The following is a 23,761-nucleotide window of genomic DNA, read 5'->3' on the forward strand; positions in this document are numbered from 1 at the left end:
ACTGGGAATTAGTGGAAATGATTGTTATTGAATGTTATTGAGGTTAATAATAGCATAGGAGTGAAAATAAACCAAAAAACTTGATTTTAACACTTTTTATGTTTTTTTCAAAATAAATCCTAATCCAAAACCTTAAATCCGAACCAAAACCTTTCGTCAGGTGTTTTGCGAAACAAATCCGAACCCAAAACCTCAAGCAAATCCGAATCCAAAACACAAAACACGAGACACCAAAAGTGGCCGGTGCACATCCCTACTGGAAACAACTGGCGAGTGGGAAGATGTCATGCGGTTAGAAACTGTTATCAGACACGTTTGGTAGATGTTTTGAACAAATTTACATCAGCAGCAAAGAACTTTACAACATGCCCTGAAAATAAACCATTCATAAATACAATTGGCAGTTTAGATCGATCATAAGTGGCGTTCTGTTGTATGGAGAGTTCACTAATAAATCCTGACAAACATGCGCTACTTCCCCTGTTCTTGCTGCGTCATCTGAGTTGATAAGGTGGCAATATCCCCTGTATCTATGGCTCTCCATAAAAATCAATTATCTTTATAGGCGTTTCAATATTTACTCCTTTCAGCTGTCAGAATTTTACAAACAAAAGCCTCAGGTCTTCCTTTCTTTTAGATGGCCATATTTTGTACAATACATAAATAATCTGCCTCTTAAAAAATTAAGAATAGCAGTATTGTTTTATATAATATTGTTAGTTAAAAGTCTTTTGCAACCTTAATAAAACATTTTACAAAAACTACAAAAAGGTTTTACACAAGTTGCACAGAGCACAGAGATTCCGATTTGACGTTTAGTAATTATTGCTAAAAAATAAAATATGCTTTTAAATATTATGAGGAACATTGTGTTCATAGCATCAATCTACACACACTGGTGCACAGCAACCAAACAGACTGAGACTAAAACTCATTCCTGCTATTGTATTAATCGAGGATGATTTAACAAACAGTGCAATATAATCATCTCCCTCAATAACATGACTTGTTGCTGGCTTACTCATCTCTGTATACTGTATCACAATGTTGAGTATCACAGGACATTAAGTTTACACCAGTAAATTCAGTACTTCACAGTTTATTTAGTGATAAAGTGATGAACTAAGCAATAAAGTAAGCAAATTCACCTAAATGTTGTATTATGCTTTTTTAGTCTAGGCACATTAGTCATTTCCATCTGCCTTTCCGTTTTTGACTGGTGAACAGAAGAGAGACAAGATCTCACATAGAGATATTTCTTTTTGTTATGTAGAGTAGTGTTCACAGTGGTATTTGCACGACTGGTGTTGGAAAGGCGATGGTGGATTGAAGAAAAGCATTGTGCATCCCCCAATACATACAGTTGGTTGTCTAGGCCAGCGGTTCCTAAAGTGAAAGGGGACACAGAGAGAGAGAGACGCTGAAGGAGGGGAGGGGGACACAGAGAGAGAGAGACGCTGAAGGAGGGGAGGGGGACACAGAGAGATAGAGATGCTGAAGGAGGGGAGGGGGACACAGAGAGAGACGCTGAATGAGGGGAGGAGGACACAGAAAGAGAGACGCTGAAGGAGGGGAGGGGGACACAAATAGAGAGAGACGCTGATGGGGGGAAGGGAACACACAGAGAGAGAGAGACGCTGAAGAAGGGGAGGGGAACACAGAGAGAGACGCTGAAGGAGGGGAGAGACGCTGAAGGAGGGGAGGGGGACACAGAGTGAGATGGCAAAGAAGGGGACACATTGTGTGAGATGGCAAAGAGGGGGACACAGTGTGTGAGATTGCAAAGAGAGGGACACAGTGTGTGAGATGGCAAAGACGGGGACACAGTGTGAGCTGGCAAAGAGGGAGACACAGAGTGTGAGATGGCGAAGGGGATACAGAGTGATGTGTTGAAGGGGCGCAGCAATATGATGAAGGGGCACAATGTGATGGTGAAGGGGTCTAAATACATCTTACGTCATTTTGACCTAACTACTTAAAAAACAGGACTACCCAGTAATTATTTTGGCTTAGGGATGCCTTGGGAAAATTATGGTGACCCTAAGGGTGCCTCGAACTGAGAAAGTTTGTGAACCACTGGTCTAGCACTTCTGCTATTTAAGGAGCTCCTTCCCTGATCTCAGTGCTTGGGTGACAGATTGTTTAATACTTTCCATCTTTCTCTGCGTATTTGTTCTGTTTACCTGTTGTTGACCAGGGTTTTGTTCCTGGCTATGATTGTTTGCTAGTGAACCTATCCTCGACATATTTATTGTCTACAGTACTGTGCTCCCCATTGCCTTTTTCCTTCTACGTTTTGTGTCCTAATTCAGTTATCGTTATCATTGTCCTGTCCATTGTCAGCAACTGCCTAGTAGGGCTAGCCTAGAGTCCACAATCTGTGGTTATTCAACTCTGGAGCCAGTTACATCCCGGGGTATCCCTGGTGAACACTGGGTACTACGCGTCTACATTCCAGATGAGCCAGCACAAACTACTAGCATCAAAGTGAGCCCACTACTGATCACATGGCATCCCAATTTAGTCATGTGGTTTGCAAAACAACCATTGGATTGACGTTATATTGTATAAATGCAACTCTAATTAAAGACCCAGGTATCCAACAAGTTCTGATGTTCTTAGGAAGGACAGTTCTTTTGTCCTGATTCTCAGGAAACCAATGTTAGAAGGTGTCACGAACAGGCTCCCAGCTTCCATGACTTTGGGTGTTTACTGTATGAGGTTACACACGATTCCAGCACTCAGTCTCTCTCTACCTGTCACACAGGTTGTAGACCTGCTAAATCTCCCCACAAGAGTGCTCTCACACCCCCACACACTTCAGGTTTGCAACCACTTATTGAATTTGGGCAATAGGACCTCGATATACTGTCCCCGACTGGCACACAAGGCTCCTGGCTACCCACAAGTTAGCAAAACCCACACAAGCAATCAAAGGGATAACTCATCACACCTCCAGACTGTTACACAAATGTAAATGCAAACACAGACTAGGCTTGTTAGTCAAATGTATTAACAAATCACACACCGGCATTCAAAGGGTTAACTTGGTCGCCCTATACTCTTCTAAACAGGCTAATGGATTCGTTAGTGTATCAAGGTTGCCACTTATTAAATTTATAGATTTAATATACAAAGGTACAGGGCATTCAGATAAAAACAATAAACAACTGATATAACATACACAAGCAAAGCAGTTTAAAATAAAAGGGATTGAATTCAGAGAACAACTTGCATGAGCTGTATAATCTGTGTCAAGGGAAATTGTCTTGGAAGATGGACAGCTTATCAATATGGATTGATTTTCCCAAAAGACTGCCAACTTGTTGATAACTAGTCTCATCTTTTTAAAGACATTTCCACAACTGTCCCCACCTCCAGGGGTTGTGGTCTGTGACACTTTTTCCAATCACCATTTTCATGTTGCCTGATTTACTACCCAATTCTACTATGTGACCTAACTTGTCTGTGGAGCGTCACACAGACCCAATTTTATTATTAATAGATCCCCTATGAATTTACCCATATATTGACACCAAACGGGCCTAGGTAAAGGGTATTAGTTAAATTTATACTCATTTCCTCAACTTCTCTGTGTGCCAGAATTCTTAATTTGACATATGAGCTGCTCTTCATCATACTATTGAGGAAAATGTGGTTGATTACTACTTTTATTGATTTTAAGTGCCATATTTTAAAACTGAATTATTTTTGTCTATATAAAATACAGCCAGTCAGCACATGGTCTCCTTGACCAGACACCATGCTGAGCGGTTCCTATAAGTCTATTCAGGAGTCAAAACTCCATCCTAGGCCAGGACATAGCTCACCGCAGGTGACAAGTGATACTGCTATCTTCTAACACTGGGATGTGCAGAGTCACCGAATACACACACAACAGGCTTTCTGACTTCACATTTTACACTTTAGTAGCTCAATTTATAAATGGATTCATTTGATGTACCATATTTACACTGCAATTATGATTTAGGCTTTATTCCCCACAATTATGTGATGGGTTAACCCTTATAAATAACTGTAAGTTCTCTATGTTCATGACAGAAGTTATGCTGAAAGGGAAACTGATGTTACTAGGTCCTTAGTGATGTTGCTAGTTCCCAGTGAAGTGCTAAGGTGTCTTGTGCCTTGTTGGCTCTCATGGGGAAGTTCCAGTTCCGCACATGCTCCCGGCCCGACACATGGTCAGTTTGCCGACAGGGAGCCTTCAGATCGTAATTAACTGTTAACACTTGGGTTATTTTTCCCAGTGACAGCTTATTATTAATCAGCTGCCATGGCAATAATAGAATGGATGAGATGAGCAATTTTTTATTGCTTTGAAAAGCGTTGCTATAAAAATGACCATTTCACCATGATGAACATTATGATGATAATAAGATAGTAAAAGGGTATACTGTTGAACGCAAGTATAATTTCTCTGTTTTCTTATTACTTTATATATTAAAATATAAAATAAATAAAAAGAGCAGGTGCATTCCATGTACCCTTCATTAGTTCTCATGTTGATGATATATAAAACTTTTTACAAATCTTCTGAACTACAAACTGTTTTGAGAGGAATCACCAATGCATGTGTGAGAACGTGCAACAACTTCACAATTAGTAATTGAACTGAGTTTGCCACACCAATCAGATTCTAGCTGTCATTTTGTAGAATGTAGTAAATAAATTATAGTATCAGATTGGTTGCTATAGGCAACATCTCCACTTTTTCAAATCCTGTGAGAATAACACTTTGTGCAAAAGCTGAAATATATGTGATTTAATTGCACCAGGTGAAAACAAATTGCTTTTTCATAGGTGAATCGTTTGCATCCGGGTTCCAAGCTAATTGAATTGCCCCCACTGAATATTTTAATAATTAAAGTTAGAAAAAAAAACAAAGAGGCTGGAGGTCACTGATAATCTGCACTGGTGTTGAACTGACAATATTGTTTACATTCCATAGGCCTTGTTAATCCCACCATAAAAACATTTATTATTTGTTTATCCATTGTCAGAAACTGTTGGGTGACAAAAAAGTAGAAATCTCTGACATATCAGATACATATACAGTTTTCTAGTTATTCATCAATTTATTTATCAAACACAGTTTTGTTTTGTTTCTATTAGCATTGATTAGTATCATAACATAGGAGGTTGAAGGAGGAATATGTCGTGTGTGAGTAATTCAAGAGATTTCAATATGATTTTAGTTACATTATGTGGTTTTTCTAAATAGATGTAAGATTGACAGTAATCAGCTTGATTTATCCTCCACTCTGAACCATAATTGAATTACCAACTTCAATGATAGTAATTCTGTATTCTCTAGTAAGCTGTTTCAGATCAGAGGGAGACATTTAATAAACATTGATCAACAAGTGATTAGGCAATAATTAAGAGAACAGAAAGTAGGTGTGAGTGAGATGAAGTGTATTGTGTATAGGGTTACATATATTTTACTAGGCTGGACATATGTGAACAGCACATTTTGTATAGTTGCAGTGCAATTAGTTTAAATGCATGCTGCGTACATTAATTTTTACTAGTCATGAATGCAGTGGTTCCCAACTTTTTTCGACTTGTGTACCCGTATTGAACCCATTTCTATAAATTGTTTTTAAAATAACTGTTTTTAAATACTGACACTTTTGTTCGCTGCCTTTCATCTTAATGTATAATAGTGTAAATGAGGAAATAAGTTGGAAAAGGAAAATTAATACACTAAAAGTTCAAACCATAGATTTAATTTTACAATATCCGTAACACAGGTATTTCACAAACTTTTAATTTATTATTAATAATAATATTTATCTGTCTTACCTGAAAAGTCTGTAACAACTGTTCTACAGATCACTAGCCAGTTGAAACATTGTTAGTGAGATCAGCAACCCTTCATCCCTCATCCTTCATGTCTCAGCCATCCTTCATCCCTCCTCTCTCAGCCATCCCTCATGCCTCCTGTCTCAGCCATCCCTCATGCCTCCTGTCTCAGCCATCCCTCATCCCTCCTCTCTCAGCCATCCCTCATGCCTCCTGTCTCAGCCATCCCTCATGCCTCCTGTCTCAGCCATCCCTCATGTCTCAGCCATCCCTCATGCCTCCTGTCTCAGCCATCCCTCATGCCTCCTGTCTCAGCCATCCCTCATCCCTCCTCTCTCAACCATCCCTCATGCCTCCTATCTCAGCCATCCCTCATCCCTCCTCTCTCAGCCATCCCTCATCCCTCCTCTCTCAGCCATCCCTCATGCCTCCTGTCTCAGCCATCCCTCATCCCTCCTCTCTCAGCCATCCCTCATCCCTCCTCTCTCAGCCATCATTCATCCCTCCTCTCTCAGCCATCCCTCATGCCTCCTCTCTCAGCCATCCCTCATGCCTCCTGTCTCAGCCATCCCTCATGCCTCCTCTCTCAGCCATCCCTCATGCCTCCTGTCTCAGCCATCCCTCATCCCTCCTCTCTCAGCCATCCCTCATGCCTCCTGTCTCAGCCATCCCTCATCGCTCCTGTCTCAGCCATCCCTCATGCCTCCTGTCTCAGCCATCCCTCATCCCTCCTCTCTCAGCCATCCCTCATGCCTCCTGTCTCAGCCATCCCTCATCCCTCCTCTCTCAGCCATCCCTCATCCCTCCTCTCTCAGCCATCCCTCATGCCTCCTATCTCAGCCATCCCTCATCCCTCCTCTCTCAGCCATCCCTCATCCCTCCTCTCTCAGCCATCCCTCATCCCTCCTCTCTCAGCCATCCCTCATCCCTCCTGTCTCAGCCATCCCTCATTCCTCCTCTCTCAGCCATCCCTCATCCCTCCTCTCTCAGCCATCCCTCATCCCTCCTCTCTCAGCCATCCCTCATGCCTCCTATCTCAGCCATCCCTCATCCCTCCTCTCTCAGCCATCCCTCATCCCTCCTCTCTCAGCCATCCCTCATCCCTCCTCTCTCAGCCATCCCTCATCCCTCCTGTCTCAGCCATCCCTCATTCCTCCTCTCTCAGCCATCCCTCATTCCTCCTCTCTCAGCCATCCCTCATCCCTCCTCTCTCAGCCATCCTTCATGCCTCCTGTCTCAGCCATCCCTCATCCCTCCTCTCTCAGCCATCCCTCATCCCTCCTCTCTCAGCCATCCCTCATCCCTCCTCTCTCAGCCATCCCTCATCCCTCCTCTCTCAGCCATCCCTCATCCCTCCTCTCTCAGCCATCCCTCATCCCTCCTGTCTCAGCCATCCCTCATCCCTCCTCTCTCAGCCATCCCTCATCCCTCCTGTCTCAGCCATCCCTCATTCCTCCTCTCTCAGCCATCCCTCATTCCTCCTCTCTCAGCCATCCCTCATCCCTCCTCTCTCAGCCATCCCTCATCGCTCCTGTCTCAGCCATCCCTCATGCCTCCTCTCTCAGCCATCCCTCATCCCTCCTGTCTCAGCCATCCCTCATGCCTCCTGTCTCAGCCATCCCTCATCCCTCCTCTCTCAGCCATCCTTCATGCCTCCTGTCTCAGCCATCCCTCATCCCTCCTCTCTCAGCCATCCCTCATGCCTCCTGTCTCAGCCATCCTTCATGCCTCCTCTCTCAGCCATCCCTCATCCCTCCTCTCTCAGCCATCCCTCATGCCTCCTGTCTCAGCCATCCCTCATGTCTCAGTCATCCCTCATGCCTCCTGTCTCAGCCATCCCTCATGCCTCCTGTCTCAGCCATCCTTCATGCCTCCTGTCTCAGCCATCCCTCATGCCTCCTGTCTCAGCCATCCCTCATGTCTCAGCCATCCCTCATGCCTCCTGTCTCAGCCATTCCTCATGCCTCCTGCCTTAGCCATCCCTCATGCCTCCTGTCTCAGCCATCCCTCATTCCTCCTGTCTCAGCCATCCCTCATGCCTCCTGTCTCAGCCATCCCTCATGCCTCCTGTCTCAGCCATTCCTCATGCCTCCTGTCTCAGCCATCCTTCATGCCTCCTGTCTCAGCCATCCCTCATGCCTCCTGTCTCAGCCATCCCTCATGTCTCAGCCATCCCTCATGCCTCCTGTCTCAGCCATTCCTCATGCCTCCTGCCTTAGCCATCCCTCATGCCTCCTGTCTCAGCCATCCCTCATTCCTCCTGTCTCAGCCATCCCTCATGCCTCCTGTCTCAGCCATCCCTCATGCCTCCTGTCTCAGCCATTCCTCATGCCTCCTGCCTTAGCCATCCCTCATGCCTCCTGTCTCAGCCATCCCTCATGCCTCCTGTCTCAGCCATCCTTCATGCCTCCTGTCTAAGCCATCCCTCATGCCTCCTGTATCAGTCATCCCTCATCCCTCCTGTCTCAGCCATCTCTCATCCCTCCTGTCTCAGCCACCCCTCATGCCTCCTGTCTCAGCCATCCCTCTGCCGCGTCTCAGCTCTCTGTGTTTAGAAAAAGTTTAGACCAGGTCACCAGATGTTCACAGCCCTAATAACGAAGAGGACGGGGCCAGTCCAACGCCATTACTTATTTTTTTGTACCCCTGAACCACCCTGCACATACCCCCGGGGGTATGCGTACCACCGATTGGTAACCACTGACCTAGTGGAAGAGCAGTTTGGACTACAGAAGGATCTAGAAGCGTTCGGACTGTGGATCTTAGAAATGTAAACTATAAAAAGAAGCAAATTCATCTCGCTCTAGGGTTAGGACTTCCTCATCATTTGAACCTTGAGGTTATTTATAATTATACAGGTAATTCAATATGAGGGGGTGCTCTCTCAACCAAAATTTACATCAGAACAGAGAATGGTGAAACTAATCACCTAAGAGAGGTTGCTAACTGAGGCACTCCAGTCCATTAAAGAGTTTTAATAAAAAACATAAATTTTATTAGAGGTAATCAATAAAAACAAATAGACCATATATCATCAAAGTCGGCGAATATATAAAATAGAGAAGTGAAGAAAAATAAAGATAAGTGATAAAGAGTGTTAAAAATACCCTTCCGGGAAGCTGGTAGTCACGAAATTGTGACACTATAAATTTAATGGGGAGATTACACATTAGTGTAGACACTGTATCATTATATGCAACAAAACACTTTATTGAAATTTATTGTTTCTATGTTCATAGATACATTGTGTCAGTTTTCACATAAGTTAGCAAAATGTGTCCACTCTGGATTAAATGACAGCAGTGCTTGTAGAGATGTGCCTATAAGGGTTGTAATTCCAATACCACTGCAGTGGCGGATCCAGGGCGCCCCCCCTAGCAGACACTTGCTGCCGACGGCTGCACACTATGTGCAGGTCCGTCCAGCCGTGAAAGGCAGGGACAGTGTGCTGCCCGGCTGCTCTGACTGTGTTTAAAACACAATCAGAGCAGCCGGGCAGCACACTGTCCCTGCCTGTCACGGCTGGACGGACCTGCACATAGTGTGCAGCCGTCGGCAGCCTAAGATGTTAGAAAGGGGCGGGGCCTAAATCGCCCCCCCCTAAATCGCCCCGGGTACAGCATTTTTCTAGATCCGCCCCTGTACCACTGAGATGTTAAAGTCTAACACAAATGTTCATGGGAAATTGAGTCTATATACATTTATTGTCAAAAGTCAGGATTAATAGCCTGACTAGTATGGATTCATCGGAACCTGAGAATCTGTGTTTATAGTCCACAGCGATTCTGATTTGTAACTGGACTTATATGTTTGTAGCACCCTCTCATGTAATGTATAAGCCAGAGGGGTTAATAATATCGTGGCCACAGAGGATTCTCCTCTAATGAATGTCCGCTATTTTTGGAGCTAGGTCAGCTCTGCTCATAATCATGCTGGTACTAATGGTTTGACTAGCAATATCGAGTGACTACACAAAATGATCCTTCAAGTCTCCCCCCTGTTAGATAAAGATCACTGGTATCAGACCCTATTAGAGCGCATTACTATAATCTACATAAACTGCAAAGTTCAACAGAGTGTAGCACGATCGCGGCTAACTCCGCTAACCGGCTTCACACTTCCGGGTGTGTGACGTCACGCGTCACACGTGACCCGACGTACGTTTCGCCGTATTCGGCTTAGTCATGGGAAATTTCCCAGTGATCTTGATCTAACAGGGGGGAGACTTGAAGGATCATTTTGTGTAGTCACTCGATACTGCTAGTCAAACCGTTAGTACCAGCATGATTATGGGCAGAGCTGACCTAGCTCCAAAAATAGCGGACATTCATTAGAGGAGAATCCTCTGTGGCCACGATATTATTAACCCCTCTGGCTTATACATTACATGAGAGGGTGCTACAAACATATAAGTCCAGTTACAAATCAGAATCGCTGTGGACTATAAACACAGATCCTCAGGTTCCGATGAATCCATACTAGTCAGGCTATTAATCCTGACTTTTGACAATAAATGTATATAGACTCAATTTCCCATGAACATTTGTGTTAGACTTTAACATCTAAGTGGTATTGGAATTACAACCCTTATAGGCACATCTCTACAAGCACTGCTGTCATTTAATCCAGAGTGGACACATTTTGCTAACTTATGTGAAAACTGAAACAATGTATCTATGAACATAGGAACAATAAATTTCAATAAAGTGTTTTGTTGCATATAATGATACAGTGTCTACACTAATGTGTAATCTCCCCATTTAATTTATAGTGTCACAATTTCGTGACTACTGGCTTCCCGGAAGGGTATTTTTAACACTCTTTATCACTTATCTTTATTTTTCTTCACTTCTCTATTTTATATATTCGCCGACTTTGATGATATCTGGTCTATTTGTTTTTATTGATTACCTCTAATAAAATTTATGTTTTTTATTAAAACTCTTTAATGGACTGGAGTGCCTCAGTTAGCAACCTCTATTAGGTGATTAGTTTCACCATTCTCTGTTCTGATCTTAGAAATGTCCCAGTAGCTATCCCAGCAGATGTCCCTTTATATCATTCACTTTCTGTTCTCATTGAGTATAAAAATATGTAGGAGAAAATTTGGGGTCTATTGACAATCGTCCAGTGTGATTTAATATACAGACAGCAGTAAAGAAGAATTGGACCAAAACAAAGATGGAAGTGGCAGTTTTTAGAAGATACTAAGAAAATTGCATATAAGAAATATTGACAGACCCAACCAGAGCAGGCTAAAACGTGTATATAGTTATTGTAAAAGACGCAATAATAAACTGTGCTAGAGCCAAACAAAATATTGCATAGTTAATAAAATAGGGTGGCAAAATAATAGATAAGTTGATGGGTCCAGATGGTATATATACAAGAGTATTCAAATAATTGAGAGTGATTGATGAATGACAAATAAAGTTTCACCACACACAAAAGTCTATAGGGTAGATTATGATATCTATAGACCTGTGAGTTTCTCTTTAATAGTAAGGAAATAAATGGAATCACTTAAAAAAAAAATATTGACTATTTAGAATCAAACAAATTGCAAGTTCCAAGGCAACGTGGATTTGGTACTGGCAGATCATGTCAAACAAAGCTATTGGATTTTTTTGATTTTTGCTGGTTGTATAGATAGATCAGGGTTGAAGTGGTTATCGTTTTATTCACATATTAGCAAGGCTAAGGATGAGGTATCTCACAAGAAATTAATTCAGAAACTGGAAATCCTTGGATTTGACTCAAAAACACTGGAGTAGCTAAAGGTTTGAGCAAAGGACAGGAGACAAAGCGTCGTAGGCAAGGTGTAAGCTCAGATGAATGACTGATAACCAGTGGAGTATTGTGACTCAGGGAACATTCTATTTTATTTATAATCAATAGTGATATTACTTGTGGTTTACAAGTAATGTCAAGTGGTATACAAGTGGTCTGTCTTTTCACAAATGAAACAAGGATTTGTAGCAGGGTTGATACCCCAGAAGGCGTAAAACAAGTGTATAGTGATTTAGAGAAAATAGAGGAACAGATTAAATTGTGGATTCTTCCATGTTATATATTAGCATGATAAGCTACTTCAATGTGGGAGAAGGAAAGGCCGTTATCTCATAGCCACCATAGGGATAAATGGAAACCAATGCTGCTGCCTCTGGGGAAGCACCCTTTACTGCCATAGTGAAAACACAGCATTGTACAGGGAAGGTAGAGGGAAAGACATAGGTAACGTAGGCATATAATGGGTTAATCCTGCGTGTTCTCCTGCTGTGCATTTCGGAAAGGGATCCTTCAGCAGGCAGTTCAGGGAACACTCAGGAGATTTCTGTGGCAATTTTGAAAACAGCTTATTGCAAGTTTCCCCCTATTCCACTCTTCATAGCACAAGGATGGGTAATTTCTATAATTGTGAGATGTGGTGGAAAAAGTGAAAATTTACATCACTAGAAAATAAGAGGCTTATTTAAAATGGACCTTTGTTAAGACTCCCCTTATATAGAAAATGTTATGGCGAAAAACAAAAACGCCAAGATAAAACCACACTCACACACACACATACACAAAAATAGGAAGAGCTGTAATTTCTATTAGAGATGCTCGGGCTCGGTTTTCTGAAAACCAAGCCCACCCTAACTTAGGGGACCCGAGTAGGCTCGCAAGCCGCCTCGGTACTTTTGCGCGTCCTCGGATCTGAATCGAGACAAAACGTCATTGGTGCGTTGTTAGATCCGGCGGGTTTTGGATTTCATTCCTCCCTCCCCAGGAGATCCAGCGCCATTGCTCACACAGAATCAGGGGAAGCAGTGTTCTTGTCACTCTCCATTCTCCAGTCTCCAGTGCCATCGCTCATACAGAAACAGGAGGGGTAGCAGTTTTCTTGTCACTTGACAAAAATTGACTGGAAATGACTGAACATTATTGTTATTGAGGTTAATAATCATGTAGGAACAAAAAAAGAGCCAAATTATGTGATTCTAGAAAAAAAATAGAGATTTTAGAAAAAACAAATAGGGATCCAAAACCAAAACACGAAGTTAATCCAGATCCAAAACCAAAACACGGGGCTCAGTGAACATCTCTAGTTTCTATATAGCCATGAAAACTGTATACCTATGTTAGAAGTGAAAATGATTATGCTGTTGCATGCATTAGAAGTTACACTAAGAAGTAACATTGTTTTTCAGAGTTAAAGTGCAAGTCTGATACAAAAAAAAATCATTTTGGAATTATTTGAATGCTAGTAACTAGTGCTAAATTTACATTCTATCGTAACCAAACTCTTAATGTGTTATGCTGATTTTTTACCAGGTTGCACCCCCTTGATGCATGCTGTTTCAGGACGTCAGGTTGATACAGTGAAACTATTGCTGAAAATGGGAGCTAATATAAATACTCAAGATGCCTGTGGACGAACGAGTCTATCTCTAGCAACATATCTGGTAGGAAAACTTATATTTTCTAGAGAGTGAAAAAAAAACAGATGTCCAACCATAAAGGTCATCAGACATAGATGTGTCGTACATACGCTGTGTGATCACATTTGTGTTGACATGTGCCTATAGTTGCACAGATTTGAGTTGGCATTTGAAGGTAGTTTAACTTTTTCTCCTTCTGATGAGAGGATCTGGAGGGCATATTTACTAAACTGCGGGTTTAAAAAAGTGGAGATGTTGCCTATAGCGACCAATCAGTTTCTAGCTGTCATTTTGTAGAATGTACTAAATAAATGATAGCTATCATCTGATTGGTTGCTATAGGCAACATCTCCACTTTTTCAAACCCGCAGTTTAGTAAATATATCCCTTGGTGTTCTTGGTGAATGTCGGCATACTGCAGTAATGTGCCTGACATAAATGTAAAACTGCACCTGCTTTTCTTCCAGAACATAAATAATCAATAGTTTTGGTAAATGCTTTAATGAAAATGAAACACTGCCCTGCATATAGCTTTCCTTTATGTATCACTTTGTCCGATATATATCTCATACTTGGCAACTTATGGCAGACGGCGTTCGGGAGCTGTCGGAGGGGAAGTGGGCGTGCGGGGGATGGGACTCAGAAAATTGTGTAATTTTGGCCCCGCCCATGTGATGTAATGACACAAACGCGTAATTTTACAGCGGGGCAAAATGCATTTTGAATTTAATTCTGCCCACTTCACTAGGAAGTGGGCAGATGCAGGAGCCTTCATACTCTCTCAGGAGTCCAGGAGACCCACCCGGAATCCAGGAGTCTCCCGGACATTCCGGGAGAGTTGGCAAGTATGATATACAGGCGCGGGCTGACAATATGCAGCCCGGGGGGCGCACAGGCGGCCGTATCACATGACACGCGATGCGGCCGCCTGTGCGCCCCGAACAGCGGTCACTCTGAGCGGCCCGGGGGACCAATGCCCCCCTGCCCCCTGGCCCAGCCCGCCCCTGATGATATATGTGCATTATATTTATTACATATACTTGTTACTTCTTTTAAAAAAGGATGTAGCATAGCAAGTTTCACATCGCTGCCAGAGAGACCTTCTCAAACATTAAATGGTTCTCTCACCCTGCAGTAATGCCAGCATTCATAACGATAAATGAAATCTATTTTCTTCCATCTGAAACCCACATTCCATTTGACAATACCTCTGCTTTAGCCTTTATAGAGAGACACACTATTCTGAAATAGTTATCTAAAATAATGCTCTGTTTTATTGCTAGAAGTTAATTGTCACCCTACACTGACAGTAAAAGGTTTCTGTACAAAGATCTAACCAGCAAGCAGTAGATTTTTACAGGGCGGGGTTTCATTTGGGGCCTGTCATGTGACATAATTAAAGGTCACTTGCAAAAATGCACCCTTTTGCTTCCTATACTAAGAAGTATAGCAACTATTTTGCTTACACTATTTTGTGATTTGTAACAAATCTCCTCAAGGCCTACTCTTAATACCCCAGAGAGAGAGAGAGGCAACAGGGACAATCCAATTCCCAACTCCGAGGAGCACATCTATTCCAATACTACCATCATCATCACCATAATCTATTTATTTATATGGTGCTACAGAATCCACAGTACCACACAGTCAACAAAAAATAAACAGAAAAAATACATGTGATACCCCGTTCGTCGGCTAGATTGTACTAATGTTTGTGTGTCCTGTCTGCAAATGGACTCTTTACCTTGTGTTCAGTTGGGTTGTGTTCTGGATTTGTGTTTTGGAGTTAGCAGCACCAGTGAGAGACCAAGGAACCATCTGCCCCCTACGCTAGACCACAGGCACACACAAAGGAAATATTCTCACACCAAATTGGTCTTTCTTATTTTATATAAAATTATATTACTATAGTGTGAACAATACAATAGCATAAGCATAACAAAACAAAAAAACACACTACAACATTTTGTGTATAGCACCTAAAAAAGATCTCTCTAATATATTATAAACTTGAGGTACCTATTTTACCACTTACATAATACTTCCTATAATAAAATAGTGATATAAATCTATATACAATATATATCTAAAGGACTTTAAACCTCTATAAACATTTAAAATAGCAATAGAGTCCTCATTAAGCAAATATATATATACAGGGTGATTCAAAAGTCGCAGTACACCCTTTTATTTCAAAAACTCTACAGGAATTGGGCCGATTGGCCGATTTTAAGATGGCGCCCATGTTTGGTAAATACCGTAAAAGATAGACCACGTCACCCATACCTTACTGGAGTATTCAGGTTTCCTGTAGAGTTTTTGAAATAAAAGGGTGTACTGCGACTTTTGAATCACCCTGTATATATATATATATATATATATATGGATATGCAGCTTTATCATAAGGCAGTTGGAATATAGGCCCATTCTTCTTTCAGTTCCAATATAAAGCATTTGGCAGCCTGGAGTAAAGACAATGTCCTCTCTGTAAATATTACTTGTATAACAGAACACTTTTGCTGCTTTCTCTTGATTTGATTAAGTCCAATCACTCTAACTAATTATTCCTATCTAGCTAGCGAACATGGCTCAGTCCAATCACTTGAATAATATAAGAAACATGGGTACTTATCAGCCACTCTCTTTGCTCCTCTGTTCATATCTCTCACAGCAGTCCAGCTTATATTGTTTCCTGTTATAGCACTCTCTCTTTCTACACAGCGATGATCTCTCTTATCACCGCTGTATCCCTGGTTCAGTACTGTTTCCTCTCGTCTCCTCCATGCTCCATCTCCTGTTCCAACTGCTACACATCAACCGCCAGTATCCAGTCATTCCTTTCACTTGTCACTTGTTTCACGCTCCCTTGGTCTCAGTGATGTCATTGTGAGCAAAGCTTTATCAATCCCTGACATTAGTGCATATGTGCGGGCCATCATGTCCGCTGGCATAACATACAGATAAGTAAGGGACAAGAGAAACAATATAATCAGTAAAAATCAATACAAAAGACTATAGAGAAACCAACTACATAAGAAGACACAACTACACAACATTAAAAGAGGATGAGGAGATAGGGGGGTACAGATGGCAAAACTTGAGAGTTAGCATGAAGATGAAGAAGATTAGGGGAGTAAACAGAGACAGTACCAGACTGGGGCATGAAGGGCCTACTGGGGCAATGCAATAGAAGGAGCCCATTGCAAAGCCACTATAGAGGTCAGGGGCAACTACTAAGAAGGGTGGAATAAAACAAAAGTCACTGATTCAATCACTTCACCTGAATAGTTCTTATTTCTTTCTGGTACAGAGTCAGAAGGAAAGAAGAATTACTCAGGTGACATGGGTAGTAATTTTTCCTTCCAACATTCCACATGAGATGCATAGCGAAGTGGGGTGAGTGTAGGACAGGGCAAACACAATATTTATAGATTTGCATGCATGGGAATGACCAGCATGCAAGGAATGTGGCTATCAGTTTAGCCACTTGAAAGCGTATCTCCAACCCTTTCCCAACCACATCAAATAAATACAGCAATGCTGTGTGCACTACTGTTAGGTGCATGCAGTTCTCCCTTCACGAGCAGAGTGATGGAAGGAAATGTCTTAGGATGGTGACGAATAGGCAAGTGTGAAAAGGTGAGTTTTGAGGGATCGTTTGAAACATTCAAGGTTGTGGGTGAGTCTGATTAGGTGGGGCAGGGAGTTTCGAATGTGAGAACACCACTTTCAACTTAAGGTCACATCATTTCTCGTCTTGTCAGGTCTTTTACCCCTTGAAACATAACAGAAAGACTGACTTAGCCAGCTGCTGATTCACAGTGGTAAGTGCAATCCCCCTGAACAACTTCTAAAAACAGAGCAGTAGTCCTAAACGCTCATACCTGTGCCACCCAGCCCTTCCACTTAAACCATTCTGTACCATACACTACCTATATGCTGCCCACCAGAGACCATCCTAATGCTTATTTTATCTCGTGCAAGCCATCTGCCAAAGAAATCCAATGTACTTAAGTCACTGTAACCTTCTCCTTATTGGCCTCCCCCACTCTCATCTCACTCCTATTCGATCTGTACTCAATGCCGCAGCTAGACTCATCTTCCTTTCTCATTGCTCCACTTCTGTCTCCCCCCTCTACCAAGCCCTACACTGGCTCCCCTTCCCCTACAGAATTCTTTTCAATAGCCTCACCCTCACATACAAGGCCCTTGCCAACTTCACTGCTCCCTACTAACCTCGTCTCTGTTCACACTCCTTCCCACCCACTACGATCGGCCAATTATCGTCACCTCTCCTCCCCTCTGATTACCCCTTCTCACTCTCATATCTAAGACTTCCCTCGTGCTGCCCTCCTCCATTGGAATGATCTCCCTCGCTCTATCAGTTCATCCCTCAATCTGTGTAGCTTCAAATGGGCATTAAAAAGTTAAAACCACCTTTTCTTAAAAGCCTTCCGCTTTCTTAATCAGTCTTCAACTTACTTACCCACCTTGTCGGTTACCTCTCCCTCTCATGCCTTCCTCTCTCGCTCCGTGTGACTCTGTCCCATGCTCACCCCTTGTGTCTTCCATATGTCTGCCTCTCCCTTTAGATTGTAAGCTCCTTAGAGCAGGACCCTCTCTCCTCCTGTTTCCACCACTTTTAACTTTGCTTTCCAGCTACTAAGCCCATCTCCTTCTTGAGCCTTCGGCCCATTGACTCCTCCTCTCTTGCTTTTCTATCCACATTTCAATAGCTCTTGACCTGTTAGCTGTGCCCACATTCTTGGGCACAGGTTTCCCTCACCCTCACCCTTTCAACCTTTCTTTTTAGCTGTGCTTTGAGCTGCCTGAGTTATAGTGTTAACTGTTCATTGTACCGTGCTGTTTTACCTTGTATTGTCCTATTGTTTGTTCCTGTACGAAGCTGCTGACATTTTGTGGCGCCCTATAAATAAAAATTTATATTAATAATAATAATGTTCCTCCTCTGGCACCAGTAAATGGAGCTTTATCATTTGGCATCAGCTACCCCGTTCTCAACCCTTGTTACATGCTTATCATAAAAGAAAATGTTCCTGTTTAAACACAGCAGATCACAATGCAGAAATCAATGGTGCAACAGATTAATAACAGGATGAGGAAGCAAATAAGTTGTTAATGACCATGCAGTAATATTGTCACAATGAAAGCTTATTCTCCTATCCTTAAAGTCTTTGCCCCATAGCTCAGTTTGACCAGTGTCATATTATTTGTTAACCCTGTCGTTACCCATTCCACTGAACCTGTCCCAATACACCATTTGCCTTGAAATTTTGCCCCGAACTTCATCGCTTCTGCTGAATATGGATTGGTTTATCCCGCAGTGCCAGTTCTGCTTGCCAAAAGTGGCCACCTATCGCAGTTCACCATTATCTATCAACGCAGTTTGCCACACTAACCTACCCTTGTAACAGCATAAAAATGATTCTCATACCATTAAATCCACCCACATCTCTGCAGTTAATCTGATAATGTGATGTTGGGCCTGCACACCTAGAGCCTGATTCATCAGGGGACGCATACTGAACGCAATGTGCGTTTGTTTTACAACACATGTAACTCGGGTATACGTACAGCCCGAAATCAGCAAGGAGCGGCTGTGAAGACACGTGTGGTGATGAATACAGATGTAGGTCTCTATTAGACAGGACACTGCAGGATATGTCCAATACATGTGAGGAATATAAAATCACAAAAGAACGTACAGGAAAAAAAGCTGTTCAACTTATGTCACTTGCTAATAATAATAGTCATTAATGATAAAATAGTAAAAAATTAAAAAAGTGGGTTTTTTATTTGTTTTTGTTTTTGAAATATATTTATTAGGATGTTAGTAATGTCTACTGTACATAAAATGCATTTTCACAGTATCTCCTGATTGCAGACACATGTAGTAGCAATGCATACACAGCCATCATCACTAATAATCAGCACTTAGACTAGACCTGTAAGTAGAACAAAAGATGCGGCTGTAAAGCAAGTACCTGAGAGAAGCCCAGAGCTTGAATCGGATGCTGCATCGTGCTCACAAGATTGATATGCCCTTACTGCACATTGACTACGGCAAATGCCCCTTCCCTTCCCTGTTCCCTCACTGAAATCATAGGCTGTAATAAGTGTCATACATAATAACATATAAGGCCATCAACAAAATTGCACCACAAACATCTCCTTACTTGTCTCAAAATATCTCCTGATTCGACACCTTCGTTCTGTACAAGATCTGCGTCTCTCTTCTACTCTCATCACTTCCTCCCGTTCTCAGTTACAGGACTTTTTTCGGACTGCACCCACTTTATGGAATTCCCTCCCTCGCACCACAAGACTTTCCTGTAGTCTTCAAACCTTCAAGCATTCTTTGAAAACGCACCTCATCAGACAAGCTTATAGTATTCCTTTACCACCCTCTGAATCTCCCTAGGTTACTCTATTACCACCCTCTACACAGCTAACAGAAGACAAGAACCCTCTGTCCAACATAGGCGTGTGACTGAGCATACAGCCCACTAAATACTTCATAACCTTTGCATTCTAGGTGGACAAATATTCAATATGATGCACTTACCCTTGTGTATCAAACCATTGTCCCATAGATTGTAAGCTTGCAAACAGGGCCTTCTTACCTCTACGTATGTATGTATTACCCAGTATTGTTTTATTACTGTTTGTTCCCAATTGTAAAGCGCTACGGAATCTGCTGGCACTATATAATAAATGTTGATGATGATGAAGTGTCTGCACGTCCGCTCGGCGGTCAGCGTCCCTGTGCACCCTCTTGCAGCAAAGCCCAAACTCCCTTGTGAGGGTACCTGGTGAAAACCGGGGGTGCGTTAGACTCCGCGCTTCCTTGTTCAGCTGTGCTAATACCAGCTAATAACCCAAACGTGGCAAAGATAAATTAAATGTGGCTGCTTTCTGTGGAGTATGGTCCAGTTCTGGGCATGCGCAAAGTGATTTTGCGGATTGTACACACAAAATCACTGTTACATCACTTTTAGAAACAGGCCCCTACTGTCCTGATTCCATTGGGCTGATCGTTGTCACAAAAGTTAGCTTTCCCAGGAGCTTGTATGCACTGTAAATACACTGTGTACTGACACCCATAGGGACTCTAACTTTTCCTTCGGATGCCTTTCAACTGAAAAGATGTCACTCACTCTCTAAAATCTAAGTATTGTGCACAGAGATTACAAATGATGAAGTACCAGGAAGAGGTCTACCAGCCCCAATAAAAGATTTTGCAGGGGGGCCATCATATTCACAATAGCTTTTAAAATGATAAATTACTTTATATTCACAAGCATAGCTCCAAAATACTGTAAGTGATTGACCTATAATAAACTTATGGTTGAACAATCTTAAGGCTGTTCTAACAAGATCAAAGCAAGTGGAAAAAACAGACACCCACTGTGAAAATGTATGTGTGTTTATAGTATATCGGTATATGTTATTAATGTGTTAATTGCATTTTCCTTTAAAATGATGCAGAGGAGCTTAAGTTGTCTACCACTTGCAGGGATGGCTGGAAGGCTGTGTTAGTTTGCTCAGGAATGGTGCCAAACAGAATATACCTGATAAAAATGGGAGACTTCCTCTGCATGCAGCCACTGCTGAAGCTGACGTCAGGTATGTGAAGAAAATATCTTAATATATTGTTTAATTATGCACTTGTACTCAGTAACCATGAAACCATGTAACCTTGAATCATCGCTCTAACATTATTCAATAACTATAAAGCCCAGTGGCTCCATTCCGGGACTTGGATGTTGCTTGTTGGGTTTTTTGTTTAGTTTTTTTAAATGTACCCAACAGTAATTATTGTAACATCCCAGTTAGCCTAAAAAAATAATAAATATAGATTGCATTCTCTATAGTTGCCAACTCATCCTAATTTCAATGGACAGTCTCAGATGAGCCTCTGGAAATTCATCCCTGAAAATATCAATATTTTTCAATATGGGTCAACTGCAGTACAATTTTTCTTATTCCATATATTGGATGCAATTTTCAGCATCTGCTCTTATTATCTTGACCTTGTAGGTTGTTGCTTATTAAAGAGGAGTAATTAAATACAGTGTGGGACATTATCCTGCCTCACCCTCCTTAGATTGGGGGACTGGTGGGACAGGATAATAAACTGGTGGATGTGGTTGCCCATGTTCGTACACACCCTACATCCCACCATTGGACCCACTCTCCAATGCTGGGCCAGGCTCCGAACCTTGAAATTTATTTCATCCCCATTATCGCCCCTTACCCCTCTGACTGCCAATACTGACTTTACACCTGGACACACTCCAGGAGCCTTTAGAACTTGGTCCACAGACAAGACTCTCAGGAGTGGCCAGCATGCATTCTCTCTCTTGCAGGACAAACTAGGCTTGCCTGCTTCAGAGTTTTCGCTATACCTGTAGGCTACACACTATTTACAATCAAGAGATGTTATGGAAAGTGCGGGCAGGAACCTGACTTGAGGAGTTGGGCTGCATCTCCACCAAACGAAAGCATACCATCTCAATGATTTACCAACTGCTCATTGTTAACCTATAACCCAAGCTGCCTAGCTACGGCAGTGTCTGGGAAAGAGAGGAGACAAACTTCTGAACAATTTTGGGCCAAAGCTTTCCAATATATTATGGCAAGCTCCTCTAACCTCTCTGTGGTGGAGATGCGATACAAGGATCTGTCTCGCTGGTACAGGTGCCCCTTCCAGCTTTGCAATATGCACCTGGGTGTTTCGGGGTCATGCTGGAGATGAGGCTCTGGGCCAGGAACCACCTTCCATATATGGTGGTCGTGTCCTGTGATTGCGTCATTTTGACGCACTGTGAAAACCGTTACAGAGAATAGGTACCCCGGGCCCCAGAAGGACCAGACTTCTGGTTATTATAAAACTCTAATAAGGCATACCATTTCAATGCCAGCATCATCCTCATGTCTATACTGTTGGGGGTGGTTATCTATGTACTAGTCCAGGGGGAGACGTCCGTCCAGTATACACCTGTAAAATAAATAACAAAGTTAAAAGACTAAAAAAATTACACAAACATGCCGGCATTAGAAAACAAAAATAAAACTTTTTTTAAGCCTTAATACTTATTAGTTCTCTGTGGGACTGAGTCAATTTGGAGCTGAACTTTTCATTGTTGCAAAAATGATGCATAACTTAAAACTTAAATGGACAGAGTATCTATGGACCAGGCCCATTAACATTTTAAAAACATAAACACTTTAATATAAAATAACATTTCTTTGGTCTTCGTAATCCATTGGGAAATTCTTTTATATTCAAATGAAAGAAAAACATTGACTTAAAGCCGGCACTAGACAACTTGCCAAGAGCCCCATCACTAATTGTCATCTGAATTGACAATCACAAGTGCCCAGAATGGGAGCGCTTTTGTCTGTCTGAGTGGGTGACTGGACACTTGGTCACTCCAGGTCACAGTGATTCAGAGGTGGGAACTTGTTGCGAGTAGTCGACTAGGATTATATGTTTTGGGTTTTTTCAAAGACAGAAGAATTTACCATCGGATTGCTAGGAAAAGAAGAATTTCCTAGTGAATTAGAAGAAAGAAAGAAAATATAAAGAAGATTTATTTGTGTAATAATGTGAATGAGGATGTGTATATTTTATTCAACTAAACGTTATTTTAAAATATGTGTCTGTGTTATAGTTACTTATTTATACACTTTTGTAATGGTCTGTTATACTATGACCACTGAGGTGGCAAAGTTGCCACTCCTGGGATCCCAATTTCGTTAATTATCCTGACCACTTTTCAGAGCAAGGTTGGTATTCTCTCGGAGGGGGTGCAGGTTTTGTTCCCTCCCCTTCTCAGAGAAGCCTGCACTACCGGTATGATGCTTATGGGTATCCCTGTCATAGTGTAAACCAGACAAGAAGGGGGTAGGAGCATGCTGCAATTTATTTATTATATTTTAAATTTTCAATTTGGGTCGAGTTCACCCAAACAACTTGGCCCAGGCCCAGGAAAGAAGTTTGGATCTAACTGGGGAACTATGTATGTTTATAATAATAAAATGTCAGCATACCTTCATTATGGTTTACAGTGGGATTGAAGCACAATTGTGTGGCGAGTAGATTCAGACAATAACAATTCAATGCATTTAATTTAATTGTGAGCTAAAGTAATGCGTGTAATGAATTGAGTAAGACATTTCAGGTGTGCACTATACTTTGTAAAGGAAAGTAATATGAGCTGGAGAGGTGCAAAAAGTTAGCTAATTAAATGCATGAAGCCTTCTAAGTGTTTTGTTTTTGGTCCTCAATCATCATATAAAAACCACTCAAAGCTTGACTGAAGTCCTTAATCTCCCTTCTCCAGAAAGCCAGGGCAGTCCCCATAGGGAAGTTTCTTATATAGACTCTACTCTGAGGGGTATATTTACTAAACTGTGGGTTTGAAAAAGTGGAGATGTTGCCTATAGCAACCAATCAGATTCTAGCTGTCATTTTGTAGAATGTA

General features: G+C 42.0%; 1 protein-coding gene across 1 annotated transcript in view; it reads left to right on the forward strand.

The window, feature by feature from the left end:
* ANKRD55 (ankyrin repeat domain 55) overlaps positions 1 to 23,761 on the forward strand; it is a 148,493-nt gene that overhangs the window by 64,665 nt on the left and 60,067 nt on the right. Inside the window, exons 3-4 of the mRNA XM_075183403.1 lie at positions 13,144 to 13,274; positions 20,788 to 20,897. Of these exons, the coding sequence (XP_075039504.1) occupies positions 13,144 to 13,274; positions 20,788 to 20,897 (241 nt within the window). The remainder of the gene's footprint in view (positions 1 to 13,143; positions 13,275 to 20,787; positions 20,898 to 23,761) is intronic.

The sequence above is a fragment of the Mixophyes fleayi genome, chromosome 1 (assembly GCF_038048845.1).
Source record: "Mixophyes fleayi isolate aMixFle1 chromosome 1, aMixFle1.hap1, whole genome shotgun sequence".
Lineage (NCBI taxonomy): Eukaryota > Metazoa > Chordata > Amphibia > Anura > Limnodynastidae > Mixophyes > Mixophyes fleayi.